The 22,136-nt window shown below is 45.0% G+C and overlaps 1 protein-coding gene across 2 annotated transcripts in view; it reads right to left on the reverse strand.

The window, feature by feature from the left end:
• Positions 1-4,760: 4,760 nt before the first annotated feature.
• The window catches only part of LOC119172532 (protein AAR2 homolog), a 101,152-nt gene continuing 83,776 nt past the window's right edge, over positions 4,761-22,136 (reverse strand). For both annotated transcript variants that reach the window (XM_075893926.1, XM_037423678.2), the window contains exons 3-4: positions 9,314-9,674; positions 4,761-6,520 (exon numbers count right to left, since the gene is read on the reverse strand). In XM_075893926.1, coding sequence (XP_075750041.1) covers positions 6,010-6,520; positions 9,314-9,674 — 872 coding nt within the window. In that variant the 3' untranslated portion in view covers positions 4,761-6,009. The remainder of the gene's footprint in view (positions 6,521-9,313; positions 9,675-22,136) is intronic.

A 22,136-nucleotide genomic window follows, 5' to 3' on the forward strand; every position in this document is an offset into this window, starting at 1 on the left:
GACCTATCTTCTTGCCGGAAGTTCTGATTTGCCAGCGTGGTCGCAGGCGTGTAATGATGCATTTCAGGAACTCTGACGGCTCCTCACCACACCTCCCATACTGCGACATTTCGATCCGTCTGCTCCAACAGAGCTTCATACAGACGCTAGTGGTGTCGGGCTAGGGGCCATACTGGCCCAACGCAAGGGTGGCTTTGACGAGTACGTCGTTGCCTATGCCAGCCGCACCCTCAGTAAAGCCGAGAAGAATTACAGTGTAACTGAAAAGGAGTGCCTCACTATTATTTGGGCAATCGGAAAATTTCAGCCTTATTTATATGAACGTCCGTTTGATATTGTAACAGACCACCATGCGCTTTGCTAGTTATCTTCACTGAAGGAGCCTAATGGTCGGCTCGCTCGTTGGGCATTGCGGTTACAAGAGTTTGATATCCGTGTTATCTACCGTTCTGGCCGGAAGCATTCCGACGCCGATGCCCTGTCACGTTCACCATTAACTTCAGAGCCTGTCGGCTCGCCTATCTCCACCAGTGCTGCCTTGGCCATCAGCATTTCGGACATGCCTTCCGAGCAACGCAAAGATGCTTGGATTTCTTCTCTTTTGGACTTGCTCTCAAACCGGACGCCCGCTCCAGTTTCCAGGACGCTTCGCCGTCAAGCAGGACACTTCGCTATTCGGGATAACCTGCTTTACCGCCGAAACTACAGCTCGATTGGCCGTAAGTGGTTGCTCGTCATTCCCCGACATCTGCGCTCTGACATATGTGCCACGTTCCACGATGATCCGCAATGTGGCCACGGTGGTGTGTTAAAAACATACACTCGCTTGCAGCTGCGGTACTACTGGCGCGGTATGTACCGTTTCGTTCGCCGTTACATAAGGTCTTGCCTTACGTGCCAGCGACGCAAAATGCCCACTCAGCATGCCACAGGTCCCTTGCAGCCGTTGCCATGTCCAGCACGAGCTTTCGATCGTGTCGGAATCGACCTTTACGGTCCGCTTCCTAATACTTCGAGTAGCGACCGCTGGGTCATTGTCGCTATCGACCACCTAACGCGGTACGCTGAAACAGCTGCGTTACCTTCTGCTACCGCAAAAGACGTTGCATGTTTTATACTGCAAAACCTGGTTTTAAGGCATGGAGCACCTCGGGAGTTACTAAGCGACCGCGGCCGCGTTTTTCTCCAAGATGCCATCAAAGCGTTGTTGAGCGAGTGTCGCATCATACACCGCACTACCACAGCCTATCATCCGCAAACTAATGGGATGACAGAGCGTTTTAATCGTACACTTGGGGATATGCTGGCCAAGTACGCTTCACCCGACCAGTCAAATTGGGATAGCATACTGCCTTTTGTGACATATGCTTACAACACTGCAACGCAAAGCACCACTGGATTTTTGCCTTTCTTTCTTCTTTATGGACGCGAGCCATCATCAATAATGGATACTATTCTTCCTTATCAACCGGACCCTCCAGAGATGACTACCGTTTCTCGAGCAGCAGCACACGCTGAAGAATGTCGGAAGCTTGCTCGTGCGTTCACGTCACATGACCAGACGCGCCAAAAACATCGCCACGATGCGTCAACCACGCCTATGAGCTTTGCTCCGAACTCACTGGTGTGGTTATGGATTCCTTCTACTTCTCCAGGACTCTCCCACAAGCGTTCGTCCAGGTACCATGGCCCTTATCGAGTTGTATGCCAAACATCCCCTGTCAACTACCTGGTCAAGCCGCTGGATGCATCTCCGGACAACCGCCCTCAGGGACAAGAAATTGTACACATCTCTCGGCTCAAGCCATACCATGACCCTTGTGTGTACACCTGTCCTTAGGTCGCCAGGACGGTTCCCTCATCGCCCCGGGGGTGATTGTCACGAGGGCAGTGGGCATCGAGCTCTAGTATAGAAAAGGAAGAAGACTTGCTGCGATCGCAGGCTTGCGTTCAGTTAGCCCTTGCGCTAAATAAAGCTTTCGTTCGCCGAGTCAACTCCTGCTTGTTAAACAACCCGTTGCAATATATATATATATACATGTGTGTGTATTTCTCACTAGATGGAATTGTGTGTATATGTCCTTGGAAATGATATCTCTAGTGGTTATCACTAGAAGTTAGTGGTTTCCGTATAAAGTACACTTACGACAATTCATACTTTCGGTTAATTCAAACAAAATTCAATTATTTGGTAGGCCCTCTATTCTTTCAATGTACTTAAAAGCCTCTTAAGTAAAAGTCCGTCATTCGGTTAATTCATACTTATTGCAGTTTCATACCAGAAAGTATTTGTTTCTTTCCCAGCACTACTATTTAAAAATTTGCGTGCTTGTAGAATGCTAACAGTCTAAAAATGAAAACTAAGCGCCTCAGGCCTTCAAGGCAAACGGCTTTGCTAGTAAACAAATGCTTGCATCGAAGCACATATGCGGTAAACCGAGATGCTTCTCAATTGGTATAGAGAGCTTTGTGCTGAGGGCACATAGCAAAAAACCAGTTGGCAGTTAACAATTTCTTTAAAAGGTCTGATCAGCAGTAAATTGCCGATGAACTTGTAGATGGTACCTTACACCTCTGCTTTCTGTTCATTACTACAGTTCGGTTTTAAAACCGCTTAAAATTTTTTAAATCAGATAAAATCAATGCCTAATCGTAATCTTTGATGTCACCTCACCCACAGTTGTATATCTGAGAACTTTTGATAGTTCAAACTTCTTGATAGTTCATACAAATTCAGAGGTTCCTTCGAGTTTGAATTAACCAGAGTCAACCGCAGTTAATGATTTCGTGCAGTTGACAGACGAACAGACAGACTTCACCCCAATCATCATTCATTCTGTGAATATCTAGTAACGTTGTGAATATGCTGTGAATTTTTTTATATTTTCTTCCAATTATGGGCTATAGCTCTGACTGAAACATACGCCAGCAGACATCACCACCAAATTTGGCTGTTGTACTGAGTAACATTGGTACTAAGCTCATAGCAGCTTGCGCTGCAAAACAGCTGGTCACTTTCTTATGCTATGTCGGCGATAGTGACCTTCAGCAGCTTGTAGACAGATTTTCCCATCTCCTGCAGGTTATTATGTGGCTTAATCTTGGTTCATCAGATTGTCTGGGCCAAGGATGTGCAGCATTTATATAAGAATTTGGCATTGGCGATTGATGACGAGACTGGTATGCTCAATAAATAGAATTCTAGTTGGGCTGCGGTAGTAGCAGCCACATATTGACATTCCCAGTGATTACACACACAACAGAAGACTAGTTCGTGGCTTGATGATGGTACAGCCGAGCCCTTTATAAGAGACAAATAAGTGTAAGAGACACCAGTATCCCTACAGTAAAATACAGGGGATAGGAAAATGCATACAATGTCCCCTGTTTATTAAATTTATCTTGCCCAGAGCATGCCTCTTACAAAGGGGTTTAAATGAACAAAGATTTATTAAAAACAAGGAATGTATGCAGGGAGCGCCTCTTAAGAGGACGGCACCCACAACTGTACTCGGGGACTACTTTCTGAGGCAATGAAGGGAAGGCTACGGAGGTAAAGTGGGCATGTGCCACCACTCTAGAAAATAGTGCCACGAATGCGTCCGTGTTTTTCGCATTAAAGCAATCAAAAAGAACAACACTACTTTGCACTAGATGCTGTTTATAAAGAGATGCTGCACGCACGGAGGAGATACCATTATTTATTGTTGCTTTATGAAGAGTAATTTCATGTTTTTGCACGTGTGAAAAATGACGCATGTTTTACGTGCACCTCGCAACCAAAATGGCGTCTTCGTCCTTAAGTGAGCGCGCGTCACCCTCCAGCTATTTCGTCGACTCGCCGAAAGAGCTTGTGTCGAATTTCTCTCACAAATGGCTGTGTAAGCAGGCGTATAACATTGTGTGCAGCGGAATCACATGAACGTGGCTGTCACTCGAAACGCGAGCCAAAGAGGACTACATCGCGGAGAAGCACAGGAGTAGTAGCTCCGCCCATGTAGCCTTCCCTTCATTGCCACAGAAAGTTGTCCCCGAGTATACATAGTAGGTGGGGATCAGCTGAGGATGGTACCGGCAGTGGCATTTCTGTCGAAAAGACAAGCCCATAAACGTGCTGCTCTCTGAATGGGTAAGCATTCTAGAGCTAGTTTCCCTGGAAAATTCATCCTTAATACAATGCCAATGGCTCCTTCGTTCATTCTCTTATTTACTGACACATCAAGGGTGGACACATCTAGTCAGTTGTAGACTTTTGATCAAAGTGTAGCTGGAGTGATGCACATCATTGGCAGGAAGACACTTCCACAGCCTGGACAAATGAGAATATTTTGGGTGAGGCACGCTGCGGAGATTGAGAGAGATCGTGGTGCCATCTAGGACAGCTACGTAGTGCATAATGAAGCCGATGAATACAAATAAATGTAGAAATAGGTTCCCAACAGCTGGAGCACATAAAACCATATGCTCTAATCATTATACCACTTGCCTGATCCAGTGGAATACTAACCCTCAGGAATGCCGAGGACTTCCACTTAAAAATATGCTATAATTAGCTTAAACAAATCCTGTGTGCAAAGAAATCATCTCATATAGTCAGGAAAGACATGTGTGGGAGAACTGCGACCCGTTTCTGGCAGCTGCTTGGAACTAGTAGCCGCAAAATGCAGGCCATACTTGTGCTTCCCCACCTTGGCTATAGTACCTAAAAGGGGTGCATCAAGGTGATAAAATTGCTTAAGAAGCAGTTAACATACCAGACATTAACAAACACGTTTTATTACAATCATACAATGGTGACACACAAGGTGTACACAGAATGAGATTTAGACAAATATTTTAGAAATCAGTCTCTCATCAAAAGGCTGATCCGCACAACAGCGTGTCACATTTACCTCCACTGGGCCCACAGTATAACAATTATCACAGCAAACGAATCGGAAGAAATAAAATAAAACATTCTGACAAACCACCAGGCACGCAACATGAGGTCATAAAAAGTGTTGACTAGCAATCGCTGAGAAATTTATCTTAATGGGCTATATAACTTTGACTTTTGATTTTATTTGAAGTACATGAGATGTTAAACATGACCTATGCATTAAATTATTTGCTCACTACAGAAGTATCTTGTGCATGGACTTCATTAAAAAAAAAGGCATCGCATAGAATGCAAATGACACGTACAATTTGAATAGTTGAAGAAACTAAAGCACTGCTCATTTGGAGTAGCACACATTTATGCAGATTGACCAAAGGCACTTGTCTGAGCAGTGCTGCCATACTGAATTCGTGTAAAGTTTGAACAAGTTGTTCTTTGTAATACTGTGTAATAAAAGATGTTTGTCCGGGTGAAATGATGTGACAAATGAAAATGCAATGACAAATGCATCAGCAGCCTGCAAATGCAGTTGCAGCAATGACGTGCACTGCCATATTGCAAATGGGATACTGTCATGTAAAAAAGAGACAAGAAATTCATGCTGTTTAATTGAACATCCTATGCAAGGCTTTTTTTGTACACTTGCCTGAACTTGTCATTGCCTTAGTCTTCCAACTTCATTTTTCTGATGCTTCAGAAGAAAAGCTTGCATATAACAAGCCATGCTATTCTACATAAAAGTGTGTAATTTCTGTAGAGTAAAACATGTGGCCAATGGTTAAAAATTACTTGCAATGTCAAAAATTCAATCACCACCAATTGCATAGCAGTGTGCACACTAATGATGTGCTTCCAGTGGAAAATAATTTAGGCTATTTTTCGTCAGCTAGCACATTATAGAATCCTAGCCGAAGTGCTCGGCGCATCAAACATCTAAGGTGACAACAAATAAATTACCAGCACACATGTCGCAACATTTATGCCATTTATATGAGCCAGCTGACCAGCCACCTCAATTTTGTTCATCATTACAGACTCACCCAAACCATGCCAACTTAACAAGGAAGAACGAGAGATAGCCCACACAGCTGTCCTGTCCCACAAATCGTTGTCCTCGCAGTGACAGCATTTCAGTTCCCACCGGGCAATTCCACCACAACAGGACGCTCTTCCTCGGCCACTTCTTGCTCGAAGCTCCAGCCCATCAACTTGGTCAAACTTATCCTGAAACGGTTGGCCTTCATCTTTAACGTCGTCGGTGAGTTGTCAGGCAGACTGGACTCGGCAATGTTTCGGAACAGCGAGGTCAGGGCCTCAGTGAGGAAGTTCTTTCGAGACACGATGTCCACAAAGAAGTCGCAGGGGACTTCGCGCAGCTGGAAGTGCAACACGGAGACCAGGTCGCTGAAGAAGTCTGGATGCCGGTCGATGGCCTCGCTGCTCGTGCAGAAGATGCGCACCAGCTTCTGCCACTGTTCAAAGCAGGGATACACGTGCCCCACCAGAAAGCACACAAACACAAACTGCAGTTCACCTAGCAGGTCCTCCTGGTGTGGCCAGGTGGCCAGCAGCTGCTCCAACACGTAGCTTGAGTCCATGCCGTGCTTGGTGATCTCCGATGGGGTCGAGCCACTCGGGTGCCTATAAGAATAGGCACATCATTTTTGCTCAACAGGAACAGTTGGCCTGTTTATTCACTATGTTGGTCTCGTCATTTGCAACAAAATTTTGAACACATAGGCATTGCGAATTTCTTGGCATAAGTCGAGCAGCAAGCTCATGCATTTTCAACAACTGTTTAGTTAATTGTGAGCATGTTCTTTTTTCTAAGTTGTCACCGCCAAATGTTCATATCACTACTTCCTCATGAAGGAAAGAAGTGTAATTAAATGCGCTCCCTTTGTTTTCTTTCTTTTTCTTTTTTGTTAGACACAATACGAATCAGAAATAAGAATAATGACACCAAGGAAAGTACAGGAGATGTTATTAGAAGTACTTGTCATGTAAATGGGAAAAAATGAAAAGTGGATGAAAAGATAACTTGCCACTGGCGGTAACAAAACCTGCAAGCTTCGAATAATGCGTCCGATGCTCTACCAACTAATCTCTCCGTCCACTTCATAGGGTATATATATGTGCATTTTAATTGTGGGAGCGTCAGCACCACCAGTAGCTATTATGGCGAGTGTGAAACAGAGCACCGTGAGTGCCATAATTTACGACATGAATTTTATCGGAAGCATTCACAAGCTTCCCACAAAATTTATGATGTGGGTGTATAGCACAGTGGCCTTCAGATCAGCACTTTTCCACGGATTGCCTGTGTTCATACGCCGCGTCAACAAGAAAGTTAATTCTGTTTTTGTTTTATTAAATTCTACATTCACCACACCCCCTGTTCAGTCCAGGTCAGTTCTTCCAAGGTTCATCAAGTGACTTCTTCCCCCTGTCCCCCCCCAGGTGTTTTAGCGAACACTAGTGCAAGGTCCCCAAAGACAGCCTCACTGAAACAAAATTCAAAGGCCCTATCAAGGAAATGGGGGCATCTTTCATTCTACTACACTGTGCGACGCGTCCTTCCGGATTCTTCCTCCACGTCAAGAACAGAACTTGCATCTACTTGCTGAGCAGTGCTACATTTCTTTGCTTCAGGCAACAATGATGGTGATTCACTCACATGCAGGCAACAATAAAATGTGAATGGACAAGATACCTCAATAAAAAACCAGACTGCCACATCACATATGGCCGGCAAGCTCATGTTTGAGAAAACAGTAATTATTAGTAAATGCCGCATGCACGAAACTTGCATTTCTAGGGCAACAATTTCTTTACACTCACCAGTGACAGGTTTTTTAGTGCATGTTGTTGCCAACGATATCTAAATTTTAAACGAAAGGCATCAGCGGCACAGTTAGAAATCTACGGTTTTGTGCTTAGAAGCCATGCGTCTAGCAAACAGGTGTCAACAATAGAAACCTCTAGAGTATTCATTTCCACTGTCCAGTGCGTGACAATCAAAACTATTTTTGTTATTTATAGAGATAAGGTGATGAAGTTCGGCATGCAGATATGACTTACTGTGCTGATATTTTATCTAAAATCACTTTTGAGCTATCTACTGCAGTTTCTGAGTTAAAACACTTGACAAACTTTCATTGTCATCCCAAAATTAAATAATGAATTAGACATAAGTTCCTCAAAATTTCTGCGTAATAATATTCACAAAGGCCCATTATGCATCATAATGCTATTGGTTTATTTATTAACATTTAAATAAGCACACAAAAAATTTTGAAATTTCCTGTAGATATCGTGTTACTAGTCTCCTTTACAAAAAGCCAATCATAAAAAAATTTTTACGACGTGGAGACAAGTATTGACAGCTTTGTGGCGCTCACCAATATCTCTAGATCTAAATAATGAAAACAGAATGGTTATTATCATCATTTCTTGTGATATGGCCCACAGATGATTGACAGCAACTGCTCAAAAAGTGAAAGCTGAGAAAACGGTGCTCAAAGAAAACCGAGTTAAAAGCTGAGAAAGCTGAACTCAGAAGGAAGATGGTTTGATTTTTCATTAAAACAATGCAGTTTTGTGGCTATCTTGAACTCTGGTCTGTCGTTTTTACAATGATACTAATATGATGACACTGTACTATAGAAAAGTTGCAAACTTGCATTTTCTAAAGCCCGATTTTCTCATAGTTCTTTATGACAGCACACAAGTAAAATGCTACTACTGCTTATTTTGTTCTAATATTATCGCATGACATAAAACATAGCCTCAGTGTTGCAGAACTGAAAGTATTCCCATTGCCCCTTCAGCATTGTTAAGCAAGCTTCCCTGTCCCAGATGGCAGAACCAGTAGAACGCAACTATTGCACAATTTCGCAATCGAGGGGAGGTGTGCCTGCGTCCTGTTGCTTGTCATTTTCTGCCATTTGCAATCCACCCCATACTGATCTTCTTGCAAAGTTTGCGTGCTAAGAGTCACCTGTGACTGATTGAACAGACGAGCATTAGCTCATAGAGCTTCTTGGGATTCAGTGCCAATTACAAAGTCCCTTGCATGAAAGATTACCTATGCATTTGTCATATATTAACAGTATGACACTTTCATGACAGGCATGCAAACACAAACACACCAGAAGAATAACAGACAACAAGAGCATTGGCTATCAACTCTCTGACATGTGTGGGCCAACACAAAAGGTAACCACTTAGGCACATTTCTCCTTTATGAAAAATATTAAAATTTTGGTTCATGCAGACAATTTCACTGACATGCCTGCCTAAAGCATGATACAGTCTGTACAATACTGCAGGTTTGTACATTTTCTTCGTGCATTGGCATTTAGAATCTCCATGATCCTTAGTAGCAAATCATTTCCAGTATAGCTGAACAATGAGCATAATGTGAGAACATGCCTTTTCTTGGGGATCTCTGTATAACGTATCTTGCACTCGGGCACCTCTTTCAGCTCAAGCAATTCTTTGGCCCTGTCAGACAGCCTGATGTCCTCGCCACAGTCGCCCCTCGAATCGACAGAGGCCAGGTCACCACCTCTATGTGAGCAGAAGTTAATTGGCTCAAAAGGCGTGGCCGAATAGATGACGCTCCTCTCTGGCTGCAGCCGCTCCAGCACCGCCCGGCTGACATGCTTCGTGAGGGAAATCCAGCGCCGCCACTCGGCGTACGCAAACACCGCCAAATGCTGATCCAGGTCGCCTCTCAAGTTCGAGCGCAGGCGCTCCACCTCTTCCATGTCCACTGGCTCGGGTGATATGTCTGCACAGACAGGCTCGCTTTCTTTCAATACTGCAGTACCACCCATCATTATTTATATTATTTATTTATTCATACTGTTAGCATACACTCCAAAACAGGAGTTGCTCAGCTGTGCACAAAGCAGCAGTTTCAAAAACCAATTCAATAGGGGAAGAAAACCTCGCAACTTGACACCATGCAACAAAATGAAAAAGAAAAAAATGCAACATTCGATGGGCACATTGCAGTCAACTCAGCGGAACACAGGTTTGCAAGTGAGGACATTTTCATCAGCACATTTAATTCAACAATGCGCTTTCAAAATATTTTCAACATCGTTACCCAATACAACATACTTTCATAACTTATTTCATGTGTCAACAGCGGATATGACGAAAATATTTTTGAACGATTCGGTGTTATGCTTCAAAGGTTTAACATGTTTATTGTGCTTTGTCTGCGAATAGGACAGATATAGAGCGAGAATGTTTGTTAGCTCTGTTTTTTAAATGCCATGGAATATCTGAAAAAAGTATTGTACGCTGTTGATGTTTATTCTTTCCTGCAATGCAAAGATATGAGCGTTTGTTCTTAGGCTTGTTACTGACTGCGTTCTATGGTAGGAATTAAGTACACTGAAAGCTCGTTAATTCACACCTCATTAATTCGAAATTTTGGATAATTCGAAATGGTCGCCGCAGTCCGGTCCGCAGTGCATAGGAGACCATGTGTAAAACGATTCGTTAATTCGAACAGAAATTGCTGCCTCTACGAATAATTCGAAGCGCGCGCCGCCGAGCGTCATCATCGTCAAACACTAGTGGAAGCTTTTACGGTCGAACGATATGTGGCACGACCAGTTTTTTCGAGCTTCAAGTGACCTCCGAGCAAAGGGCGAGCAAAGTATGGCCTCCAAAATCCAGGAAGCAATTTTTTTTCCGTAGCTCTCCCGCTATCTCAGCGCCTGGCGCCACTCGTACGCGGGACCCATGGGATGCTGAGGAGTCGGCGGAGTAGTCCAAGCAGTCCTAGGCCGCTCCCGGCAGCGTCACTTTGTTCCTCGAGCACGTTGTTCGTTCACGAATGATTTTGTGCGCGGGCGACAGGAAGGACTTCGGCATTACGCTGCTCACTGCCACGCACATGTTGGTGCGCGCATGGGAACAGGTGACCGCGACCACAATCGCAAACTGTTTCCGCCACAGTGGATTTGCAACTGGAAGTGCGCAGGATAGTTGTGACGCCAACGTGGATGGGGCTGAGGAGCTCATGCCAGTGGCATTGCGCGACACTCTTCGGGACGTACGTTTTGCCGATTATGTTGAAGGTGACACCGGTGCATCGGAATGTGGTGCCCTGACTGATGAGGACATTATCGCTCAAGTAGCCGGTGCGAAGCCTGATGCTGAAGAGCCAGAAGGTGAGGAAGACGAAAATGAAGCGCCTGTGCGCCCGTCAGCTTCTGCGGTGATGGAGGCACCTAATGTGGCGTGTCTCTTCTTCAGCTTTGAAGAGGGTGAAAAAGATTCCCTGCGCCGCGTCCGCGCGCTAGAGCAGGGAGCCGCAGCTGTGGCATTCAGAGAAAAGAAGCAGATGGTCATCCCCGACTTTTTTGGCCAATAAATATTTTTCGTGCCCCCACCCCCGAAATTCACCCATTTTCGCTCACTTTCATTATTTCGAATTTTGTTTAATTTGAAATTGCTCAGCGTTCCCGTGGAATTCGAATTAAAGAGCTTTTACTGTACTCCATTTTGAGCTCGCTTACATTTAGCTATGTTATTTGGCGTATATGGCTTCTATATCGGGCATGCATATTCCTGCAACGGAAGTACCATGGTTTTATTTGCTCTGAGTTTTCCTTCAATTGTCGCGTCACTAAGCCTCCAACGAAGCATCCAAAGCTTTTCTTCACAGATATAGTCTATATGGCGCTTCCAGTTCAAGTTAGCTGTGACGTAAACACCCACGTATTTATATTCTGACACACAGCAGAGTGGTTTGCCTAAAAAAATAACAGAGGCTTGGTTTTTCTTGCAATCGGCATAAAAACGTTTTTGCTAGGGTTCCATTTTATTTGGCATTTTTTACACCAAGAGCCTATTATGCCCAGATGCTCATTGAGCTTTTCCTGGTTGTAGTTCGATTCTACCTTTGAGTAAATGATTGTCTCGTCCGCATAGTGCTTAAGAAAACATCTGGTGAGAAGCCGCTGTTCATATCAGTGATATACAATAAGAACCACAGAGTTCCCTAAAATTAACTAGAGGGGACTCTGGGGCTGTGATCGTTCGGCGACCATGGGAATGATGAGTAATACACAGATTTTCCTAGTCTTCGTACTTGTAGGCGGCGATTGTACTTGTGGCTTCCTTTATTGCTGTGCTTCGGTTTTGTTTCAAAAGAAAGAACAAACGCTTTTGAACATTGCGACCCAATTTGAAAAGGTAAGCCTAAAAGAATAAGGTAGTGAAGCGCAACCACTGAACATTTGCTAATTTTTGTTTCATGAGAAAACAGCTCCAAGCCACACGAACACACACGGAGCTAGAAGTACAAAAATTAGACAAATCCGTGTACTACCCATCATTCCCATGCTCGTTGAAGTGCCGTGCGTTACAGCTCCCACAGACAATAGCGCCAGAGTTCCCTCTAGTGTATATTTAGGAAGCTATAATAGGAACAGTAGTGGCCCTATGACAGAACGCTGTGTAACAACACCGGAACCTACCGGCCGCCTTGTACTAATTGTGCCTTTAATGCAAAGCACTTGCTCTCTTTTTGTAGGCCGTTATCCAATTTAAAAGCTCATCATTCTGCAGGGCCAGGCTAAGTTTATGTAGCACTTTTGGATAAGGTATTTTGTCGAATGCCTTTCTGAAATCAAAAAAGAAAATGTCAACTTGCCCTCTGTAGTCTAGAACTTGGTTAATAAAATGTGTTACTCCGGTAAGAATCGTGGCAGTCGAGAAACTTCACCTGAAACCGTGTTGTTGTTTTCCTGTTAGTTTGTACTCTTTGAAAAATGCTGTCAAGTGCTTAGTAAGTACATGCTCCAGTGTTTTTGCAGCATGTGCTTGTCAAAGACACAGGCCTGTAGTTATTCACACAGTCTTTAGCTCCTCCTTTGTGAATCTGTACGACCTTAGCACATTTTCAGTCATGAGGAACCTCCCCGTCATGCAAAGATTTGTTAGATATATGTCAGATAATAAGAGCGCCCTTCAGCATACCGTTTTAAAAAGACATTTGGAATGCCATCTAAGCCACGTGATTTCTTTTCATCAAAAATTAAAAATTTAGATTACAAATGCCTTCCTGAGTAACCACAATATCCGTTATTGGCAGAGCAGGACAACCTAATCTGAATTCCGGCAATACACCATGATACCTTATAAAAACCGATCCGAAATAATCAGTAAAAGTACACGCAATTTGAAAACTGTCGGTAACACTGCCGTTCTCATTAGTTAACTACACATCAGTGAATTTTTTTTGTGGTGAAAATTTCTGCAGTGCTGCTTTAATAAACTGCGTTGAAGATTCATTCACGTATCACTTCTTTGAGTCAGCCAACCCAGCTTTGCACAACAAAAAGAGCGTCATGACATCAGCCGATCTCAAATTTTGTTTACCATTTTTCTTGTTTGGCCCGCATGCGCCTTAGATGACGCTTACACGTGAATAATTTTTCGCGAAACCCACAGATTCATTCCTTGGACTTTTCTGTACCATTTCTTTAAATTTTTCCCACGCCTCATCAACCGGAACTATAAGATACAGCAATGCATTTAAAATCTTCATATTCCACGTCGAAAGAAATCCAGAATTGAAATATGATCAGCTTTAGAGTAATCGGTGATTAGCGCTGCATGACACATGCCTAATAGCTGAAGAATCACAATACTGTGACCTGAAATACCAGCCTTGACTTCTCAAGTGTATATTTTTTTTAGCCAGTGATGCACTCGAAAATATGAGATCAAGTAGAGAGCCACCCTTCAGTAAGCCTGACAATACCCACTGCAGGGCACAGACCTTTCCCATGTTCCACTGATCAAACCGGTCCGGTGCTTGCTGTCGCCAAGTTACGCCTGTAAAGTTCTTAATCTCATCTCCCCACCTAACTTTCTGTCCCTCACTTATGTTTGCCTTTTCTTGGAATCCAGTGAGTTACCCTTAATGACTAGTGGTTATCCTGCCTGCGTGCCGTGCGTCCCGCCCTTGCTCATTTCTTCTTAATTTCAACTATGATGTCCTTAACACCCGTTTACTTCTGACCCCCTCTGCTCTCCTCCTGTCTCTTGAGGTTACTACGCCTATCATTTTCCTTCCTATTACTTGCTACGCCACCCTTGATTTAATTTTAACCTTCTTTATAAAACTCCAGGTTTCTGCTCCGTAGGTGTGTACTGGTAAGATGCACCTTTTATATGCATTTTTTTTAGGGATAGTGGTAGACTACCATTCATAATTAACATATGAAACATAATGCAACTACACAAATGAAATTGGCCTGGCCGTGGCAGATGCATTTCAATGGAGACAAAATACTCGAGGTCCATATGCTTACATTTAGGTATGGGTTAAAGAACACCAAATGGCCAAAATTCTGGAGCACTCCACTATGGCGCCCTCATAATTATATTGCAGTTTCGGGACGTAAAACCCGAACAATTATTCATATTATGATGAATAAAATGGTTTCTTTAAGAAGGAGTACCGCATTACAATGCAAACCACACTCTCTGAGATGGCACTCCAAACGATGCAGATTTTCAGGAAAAGCTCAAAGCACAAAATTCATGTAGACCAAGGCAAGCCACCTTGTCGAAATGCTGGCTACAGCAACATTTCTTGTTCAATGACTTCTCCCAGGCAGCATATTATAAACTGTCAAAATCAAAATGAAGAAGCACTTGGGAGAAGTCTAAGGATGCACCAAAACGTGAATCAATCGATCAGGCAACACATCTTGACAGCAGGTATGCAAAAATACATAACTTCGAATATTCGGTTCAAACAGTTTGGCATTTTTGATTCAGAAGGCACCTCTTCTATTCGAACACCACGAAAATTCGTAATGAGTATTAAAATCAGCCCTAAAACCTAAAACCTTCCCCAGCCCCTTCACTGTGCTTTTGCAAATGTTGTGCAACTATTTGAGTATAGTTGCTAAGAGCATGTATGAAGCTGTGCATGTTGATGCAACAGAGTGCCAAAGCAATACGCAACAAAACTGCTGAAACATGTAGGAAGCCCTTATGAAGTTAAGAAGTACCTCGATAAATAGGAGGTGAACGTAATCCTGACATTAGAGCATGGCAGTAGCACTCACTCGTGAACACTAGAGCATCCCTTCGGTTAAGTGTGCTCTGTTTCAAAGCCGAAAATTTGGACACTTTGTAAATTCCAACGTATGTTGGCGAAAACCTGTCCAATTTACTGACTTTGTCTCTCTCTCTCTGTGTGTGAGTGAGTGAGCGAGTGTGAGCATGCGCTTATACCGTTCAATATTCGCAGCATTTTCGAGTTCACCAACACTTCACGAGACGGTGTCGCTAAAATTCTGCATTCTTAGCTAGTAATTTAGCACTTATTCCATTTATAATGACGGCAAATGCACTATGTGATGTGCTTGAACAGCAAAGTGTCACCCACATTAAAAATATTTTAGACTATGGACGGAATGGCGACTACACTCAGTGTCATATGGACACATGCACGAAATCACTTATTAATTGATTTGATTTATATGTGGGGTTTAACATCCTCAAAACCACCATATGATTATCAGTGGATGACTCCGGAAATTTGGACCACCCGGAGTTCCACCCAAATCTGAGCACACGGGCCTACAACATTTCCACCTACATCGGAAATGCAGGAAATCACTTATTAGTGGGCACACAAGTCTCTAAAGGCAAAATGCTAGCGTATATTGTCACGACGCAGACACAGCACGAGTCCGATATAGAAGAGCTCACTTTAATTAAAAATTAAAGGCGCTCGTAAAGAGGACCGGGCAAGAGCTTCGTCTTCCTCTCTGGCTGTGCGAGCTCTCCTTTGCAGGTTGAATGCGGCATTTGCCTCCCTACAGGAAGAGCATCGACCCGATGCTCGGCTACAGAATACGCGGTGTATGTAGTTGACGTATTATGCAACTGGCTCACTGCAATATGGCTTCATCCGCACAACGTGTACGATTTCAGATTTTTGAGCTCGCGAGGAACTGTCAGGGATGACCTCATAATTCACGTCACTTAGGCGCCGTATAACATTGTAGGGACCAAAGTACTTCTTCAGTAAATTTCAGAAAGGCCGCGTCGGTGAATAGGGCTCCAGACCCACACTTTCTCGCCTGGTTGATAAGTGACGTATTGGTGTCGCAGGTTATAACGTTGTGCGCCGTAACTCTGCTGTCGGGCGATTCACACGCATGCTAGATGCCGTGCCGCTTCAGCTCGTTGGGTACAGGCTTGAACATCCGTGTCTGTATCCTCGCAGTCGTGCAGCAGCATGGCATCAAGCATTGTTGTCACTTCATGGCCATAAAGAAGACTAAATGGCGTGCTCCGTGTAGTTTCCTGCTGCACCATATTATAGGCAAACGTCACGTATGGTAGAACTTCGTCCCAATTTTTATGATCCACGTCGATGTACATACTGAGCATATCAGCAATTGTCTTGTTGAGACATTCTGTTAAGCCGTTGGTTTGTGGGTGGTAGGAGGTAGTTTTTCGATGCGTTGTTCCACTCAACTCAAGCACTGACTTGAGGAGCATGGCCGTGAAAGCGGTACTCCTGTCTGTTATTATAATTCTAGGAGTACCATGCCTCAGAACGATATTTTCAATGAAAAATCGTGCCGCTTCTACTGCGGTTCCACTTGATAAAGCCTTTGTTTCTGCGTAGCGAGTAAGATAGTCCGTAGCGACAATTACCCACTTCTTTCCAGTATGCGAAGTCGGAAACGGTCCAAGAAGATCCATTCCGATTTGTGCAAAAGGCATGGTGGGCACTTGAACTGGTTGCAACAATCCGGCTGCTTTTAAAGGTAGCGATTTTCGTCGTTGACGATCGAGGCATGTGCGGACGTAATGCTTTACAGTGCCTGGAAGCTTCGGCCAGTAGTACTTCTGCTGGATTCTGGCCAATGTGCGCGTGTATCCGAGGTGGCCGAAGATTGGCTCATCGTGGAAAGCGCTCAGGATCTCATCGCGAATGGATGTCGCGACGACAAGTAAGTGGGCATTTCCGCTGGGGGCAAAGTTCTTCTTGTATAGGACCACTGCGCAAGCAGAATGATGGCAGGCTCCTTGCAAATATCTTGGGAACGCTTGTAGACTGGCCGTTAAGAAAATTGATAAGAGGGAGCAACTCACTGTCTTCTTTCTGCTTGGACGAAATGGTGACTGTGTCGACCACTCCTAAAAATGCCATGTCATCATCTTCTGAGACATCATCTTGCTTTATAGGCGACCTGGATAAGCAATCAGCATCAGAGTGCTGCCGTCCCGACTTATAGACGACCGTCATATCGAATTCTTGTAGGCGTAAGCTCCAGCGCGCTAGCCGACCGGATGGGTCCTTCAAGTTGGTCAGCCAGCAAAGGGAGTGGTGGTCGCTGACTACGTGGAAGGGACGGCCATAGAGGCATGGGCGAAAATTCAGAACTGCCCATACTACAGCAAGACATTCCTTTTCCGTTGTGGAATAATGGGACTCGGTACGGGAAAGCGTCCTACTTGCATATGCAATCACTCTCTCGCTGAGTCTTGCCACTGGACGAGTACAGCGCCTAAACCTACGTTGCTGGCATCAGTGTGCATCATGGTTGGAGCGTCCCCGTCAAAGTGAGCAAGCACAGGTGGTGTCTGCAGGCGCTGTCGTAGACCGTCAAATGCTGCTTGTTCCTCTTCGCCCCATAAAAATGGAAGATCATCTCTCGTTACGCGTGTTAAGGGCGACGCTATGTGCGAGAAATTGGCGATAAACCTGCGGTAGTAGGCGCAAAGGCCAAGAAAACGTCTTATGGCCTTCTTTTCTGTTGGCACCGGAAATTTACGGACGGCGTCGATCTTGTCGGGGTCCGGACGAACATTTTCATGGCTCACCACATGTCCTAAGAATCAAGGTTCCTTGAAACCGAAATGACATTTCTCAGGCTTCAGCGATAAGCCAGCGGACTGTATTGCTCGAAATACTAATAGCAGCCGTCTTAGATGTTCCTCGAATGTTGGTGAGAAAACAATGACGTCGTCGAGGTATACCAGGCACGTCTGCCACTTAAGGCCTGATAGGACGGTATCCATCAGTCTCTGAAATGTTGCTGGGGCTGAGCACAATCCGAAGGGCAAGACTTTAAACTCGTAAAGTCCATCAGGCGTAACAAAAGTAGTCTTTTCTCTGTCCCGCTCATCGACCTCGATTTGCCAATAACTGCTTTTCAGGTCCATCGACGAGAAGAAGCGTGCATGCCTCAGCCTGTCAAGTGAATCGTCAATACGCGGTAGTGGGTGTACGTCTTTTTTTGTCACGCGGTTAAGCTTGCAATAGTCCACACAGAAGCGTAAGCTGCCGTCTTTCTTCTTAACTAGCACTACCGGTGATGCCCAAGGGCTTTTTGACGGCTGAATGATGTCATCATGGAGCATTTTTTGGACTTGTTCTTGGATTGCTTCGCGTTCTTTCGGTGCCACGCGGTATGGGTTTTGTCGAATTGGTCTTGCCGTCTCTTCCATTATAATTCGGTGCTTTGTCAGTGGCATTTGATTTACCCTCGAGGTCGACGAAAAACAATCTTCAAACTGGCCGAGAATATCAAGAAGACTGCCTCTGCGCTGGCGATAAATCTGTGCTCACGTCGACAGCCAGTGGTGTTGAAGCGGCCGGCGTCTCTGCCTGTTGTACTGCAAAGCACTCGTGGAATTCTACAATTTCTTCGAAGTATGCAACTGTGGTACTCTCTGTAATGTGTCGACGCTCGTTGCTGAAGTTTGTCAACAGGACCTCTGCTTGCCTAGACACTACACTGACAAGACTTCTGGCAATAGCGATTCCTCGAGAGAGTAAAAGCGTCAATATTTGTTCTGCGACACCTTCTCCAGTATGCTGCGTCTTACACATGACAGAGACGAGGCGGCATGACAACGGTGGCATGGTCACGTCGTCAATCACGCGCATGGGCTTGTGCTGCAGCGCTGCGCTATGGTCCGCTGACAAGGTCAGTACACCGTCTGGTATATTTATGATGGCAGCGTACTCCCGCAAGAAATCCATACCCAAGATGGCCTGTTTACAACCCTCAAAAAGAATAACGAAGGTTGCCACGAATGATAAATCCCCAATCTTGATTCATGCGGTGCACTTTCCGGTAGGCGTCAGCAGCTGGCCTCCGGCTTCTCTAATTTGCGGCCCTGTCCATTCCATTTTTACCTTCTTGAGTTTGTCGGCCAGATTCGCACTCATTATTGAAAAGTTCGCACCAGTGTTGACCAGTGCGGTCACGTCATGACCGTCAATTGAAAGTGTAATGTCGGCAGTGACAATCTAGTCTTTCGTCGGTTCATTCGAAATGTGCGGCACTTCGTGCGGCGGTAATGGGGGATTTTTAAATCTTCGGCAATTCGCAACCTTCCCCCCTAAGGTCGCTGCTTTTAGTTTTCCCGGCGTGGACTGGGAGATCTTCCTCTCACCATGTCCGTGGTGCTACCTCTATTAGATTGGGTAAAATGACCTGGGGAGGGCGAGCGTGACCGGAACCCAGGAGAAACGTCCCGCAGGATCGTCGTGCTCGTTTCAACGTTGCGTCTTCCGTCGAAATAGCGCCGAGGGGTAGTGGACGGAAATCCTTGATACCCGGCAACGCGATGAGGACAATACTGCACGATGTGGCTTGCTTCCCTACAATGGAAGCACAGGGGCCTGTAGTCAGGGGTACGCCATATGTCGGTCTTGCGGAGTGGGGGTCGCATCGGCGTCGACGTTTCCCTGTAGTACCAAGGCACTGCCGGCGGCTGTTGCTGGTGGTACTGCTGAGGTAGCGGCACGTTAGATCTAGGCTGTCGACGGAGAATATCTGCATATGCTGAGGTAGCGGCACGTTATATCTAGGCTGTCGACGGAGAATATCTGCATATGTTGGCCTAACTATTTCAGTGTTCGGCTCGGGAAGTGAAAGCGCTTGCCTTATTTCTTGGCGAACAACTTCTGTGACCGACGCAATCGCGCAGTCATTCGGTGTGGCGGCGAGCTTCTTCACCTCTTCTTGCACAATTTCGTGTATCAGGTCACGCAAGGAACGCTCGTCAGGAGTCACAGTGGCCATGGCGGTTGCGCTGATTTGTCCGCTGTTGTTTGGACGGTCGTACTGGCGGTACCGTAGCTATAGTGCGTGTTCTATGGCGGTCGCCTCCTTCGAAAATTCGTCGACGCTTGAAGGTGGGTTCCGTACGAGACCTGCAAACAGCTGCTCTTTAACACCACGCATGAGGTGGCTGATCTTTCTGTTCTCGGACATATCGGGATCGGCTCGATGAATGAGACGAGCCATGTCCTCAAAAAACATAGCAACAGACTCGGGCTTTTGAATCCGTGATTCGAGGAGTCGTCGTGCATGCTCCCGCCTTTCGGTGTTTGCGAAGGTGTCCAGGAACTTCCGCTGGAACTCGTCCCACGTTGACGACACGCGATTCGTGAACCACGTGCGAGCCCCGTCTTGAAGAGGGAAATACACGTACCCCAACTTCTGTGCGGCGTTCCACCCGTTAACGTTGGCTGTGCGCTCGAACTCCTCAAGCCAGTCATCTGCGTCCTCATATGTGTTGCCATGGAAGTCCACAGGAGTTTTAGGGGTGAAAACAGTCACCTGTGTCGTGCTTGGCCTCGTCATGGTGAGGCAACTGCTTCCCGGCGCGGTCATGTTTTCCGTCCGAGGACCGAACTCTGGGCTCAGGCCTAACAGGCGGCGGCTGGCGCGGTGAACGGGTGTTTCGACGAGCGGAAGTCTTTGTGGACTAGATCCCGGGCTGTTGGAAGGTGTCCTGGACATGTACCCAGCTCCTCCACCAGTGTCACGACACAGACACAGCAGGAGTCCGATATAGAAGAGCTGACTTTAATTAAAAATGAAAGACGCTCGTAAAGAGGACCGGGCAAGAGCTTCGTCTTCCTCTCTGACTGTGCGAGCTCTCCTCTGCAGGTTGAATGCAGCAATATTGTATAAACATATGTTCAAGAATTTCGCACTGTGCTAACACCACAGAATAAACTGCCTTCTAAGGATGTGCATAACATAAGCACACATGTAAACATGCTGTGACTAGCAGATGACACTGTTCAATTTTGTGGCTAATAGCATTTGGTATCAGAGATCCACATTCTTGGGGCGCTTTTCAGAACCGCTTGCCGGCATTCCTGCTCTACTTCTGTGAAAGACAGCTGCACTTATTATTAATTGAGGATTCGTTGTCACTGTTCATAACATTATGTTTGCCTGAGCAGCGATGTCAGAATATCAAACGAAATTCACCAGATTGTTCAAGTTTCTCAAATAAAACCAGTGACACAATTGTGGGTCTCTACCATGACAGAGATATCTGGGCCCTGACAAAGGGACAAACGGATGTGAGCATGGGAGATTAAAAGATTTCGGCTTAAAACGTATACCAGAGACCACATATAAAGAAGCACATGGCTGGATTTGCTCTGCCAGGTGCATGAAGTCATTAAAGCATTTTTATAATTTTACTGACAGTCAATAGGCCCTTTCCTCAAGTAAACTTGAGCTCCAATATGATACAGATTTAACATAAAAATTTTTCGAATATTTGGAAAACCAGAAGTGCTCGACCGGAGTCATTACTTATGCCATCAAAGATGAAGCACCTGATGAATGCAATGCCAATCAGTTGTCATTCCTCGACCCGCTTGAGAAAGCAAGCTTAGAGCATTATACTGTGATGACAAGATGAACACAACAGCACCAGTGTGTCTGGCGAGCAGCTGAGGAATAGTGGTATGCACACGGTGCCACTGCTTCCCGAACATCCCATTTGTTTGCATCTCTCGAATCCGCTTCAAAGCTGAAAACTCGATGTTTACACACCCTCTAGTGCTGCCCAATCATTTTCAATTCCATGCAGTCACAAATATACAGAATCAAAATTTTAATCATGCTTGTGGTATATTCAAAAGAAGGCAGCATGAAATAAACACAGACGAGAACAAGTCCTGTGTTCTCACTTGCCCATGTTTTATCTTTCACTGCAATTTGCCAATGCTATATTGGCAAATTACAAAGATGTAAAAATAGTAAAATTTCCAACATATTTTTTCTCTGCCATCTGAATGGAAGTAATACAAGCTCACCTTCGTTATGAGTTTATGTAAGCATTATTCACACCAAGTTAATGCACAGAAAATGATAGTGATATGAAGATGTGAAGACATATCCTACTGCAGCAAGGATCAACACTATTC

The sequence above is a fragment of the Rhipicephalus microplus genome, chromosome 4 (genome assembly GCF_043290135.1).
Source record: "Rhipicephalus microplus isolate Deutch F79 chromosome 4, USDA_Rmic, whole genome shotgun sequence".
Lineage (NCBI taxonomy): Eukaryota > Metazoa > Arthropoda > Arachnida > Ixodida > Ixodidae > Rhipicephalus > Rhipicephalus microplus.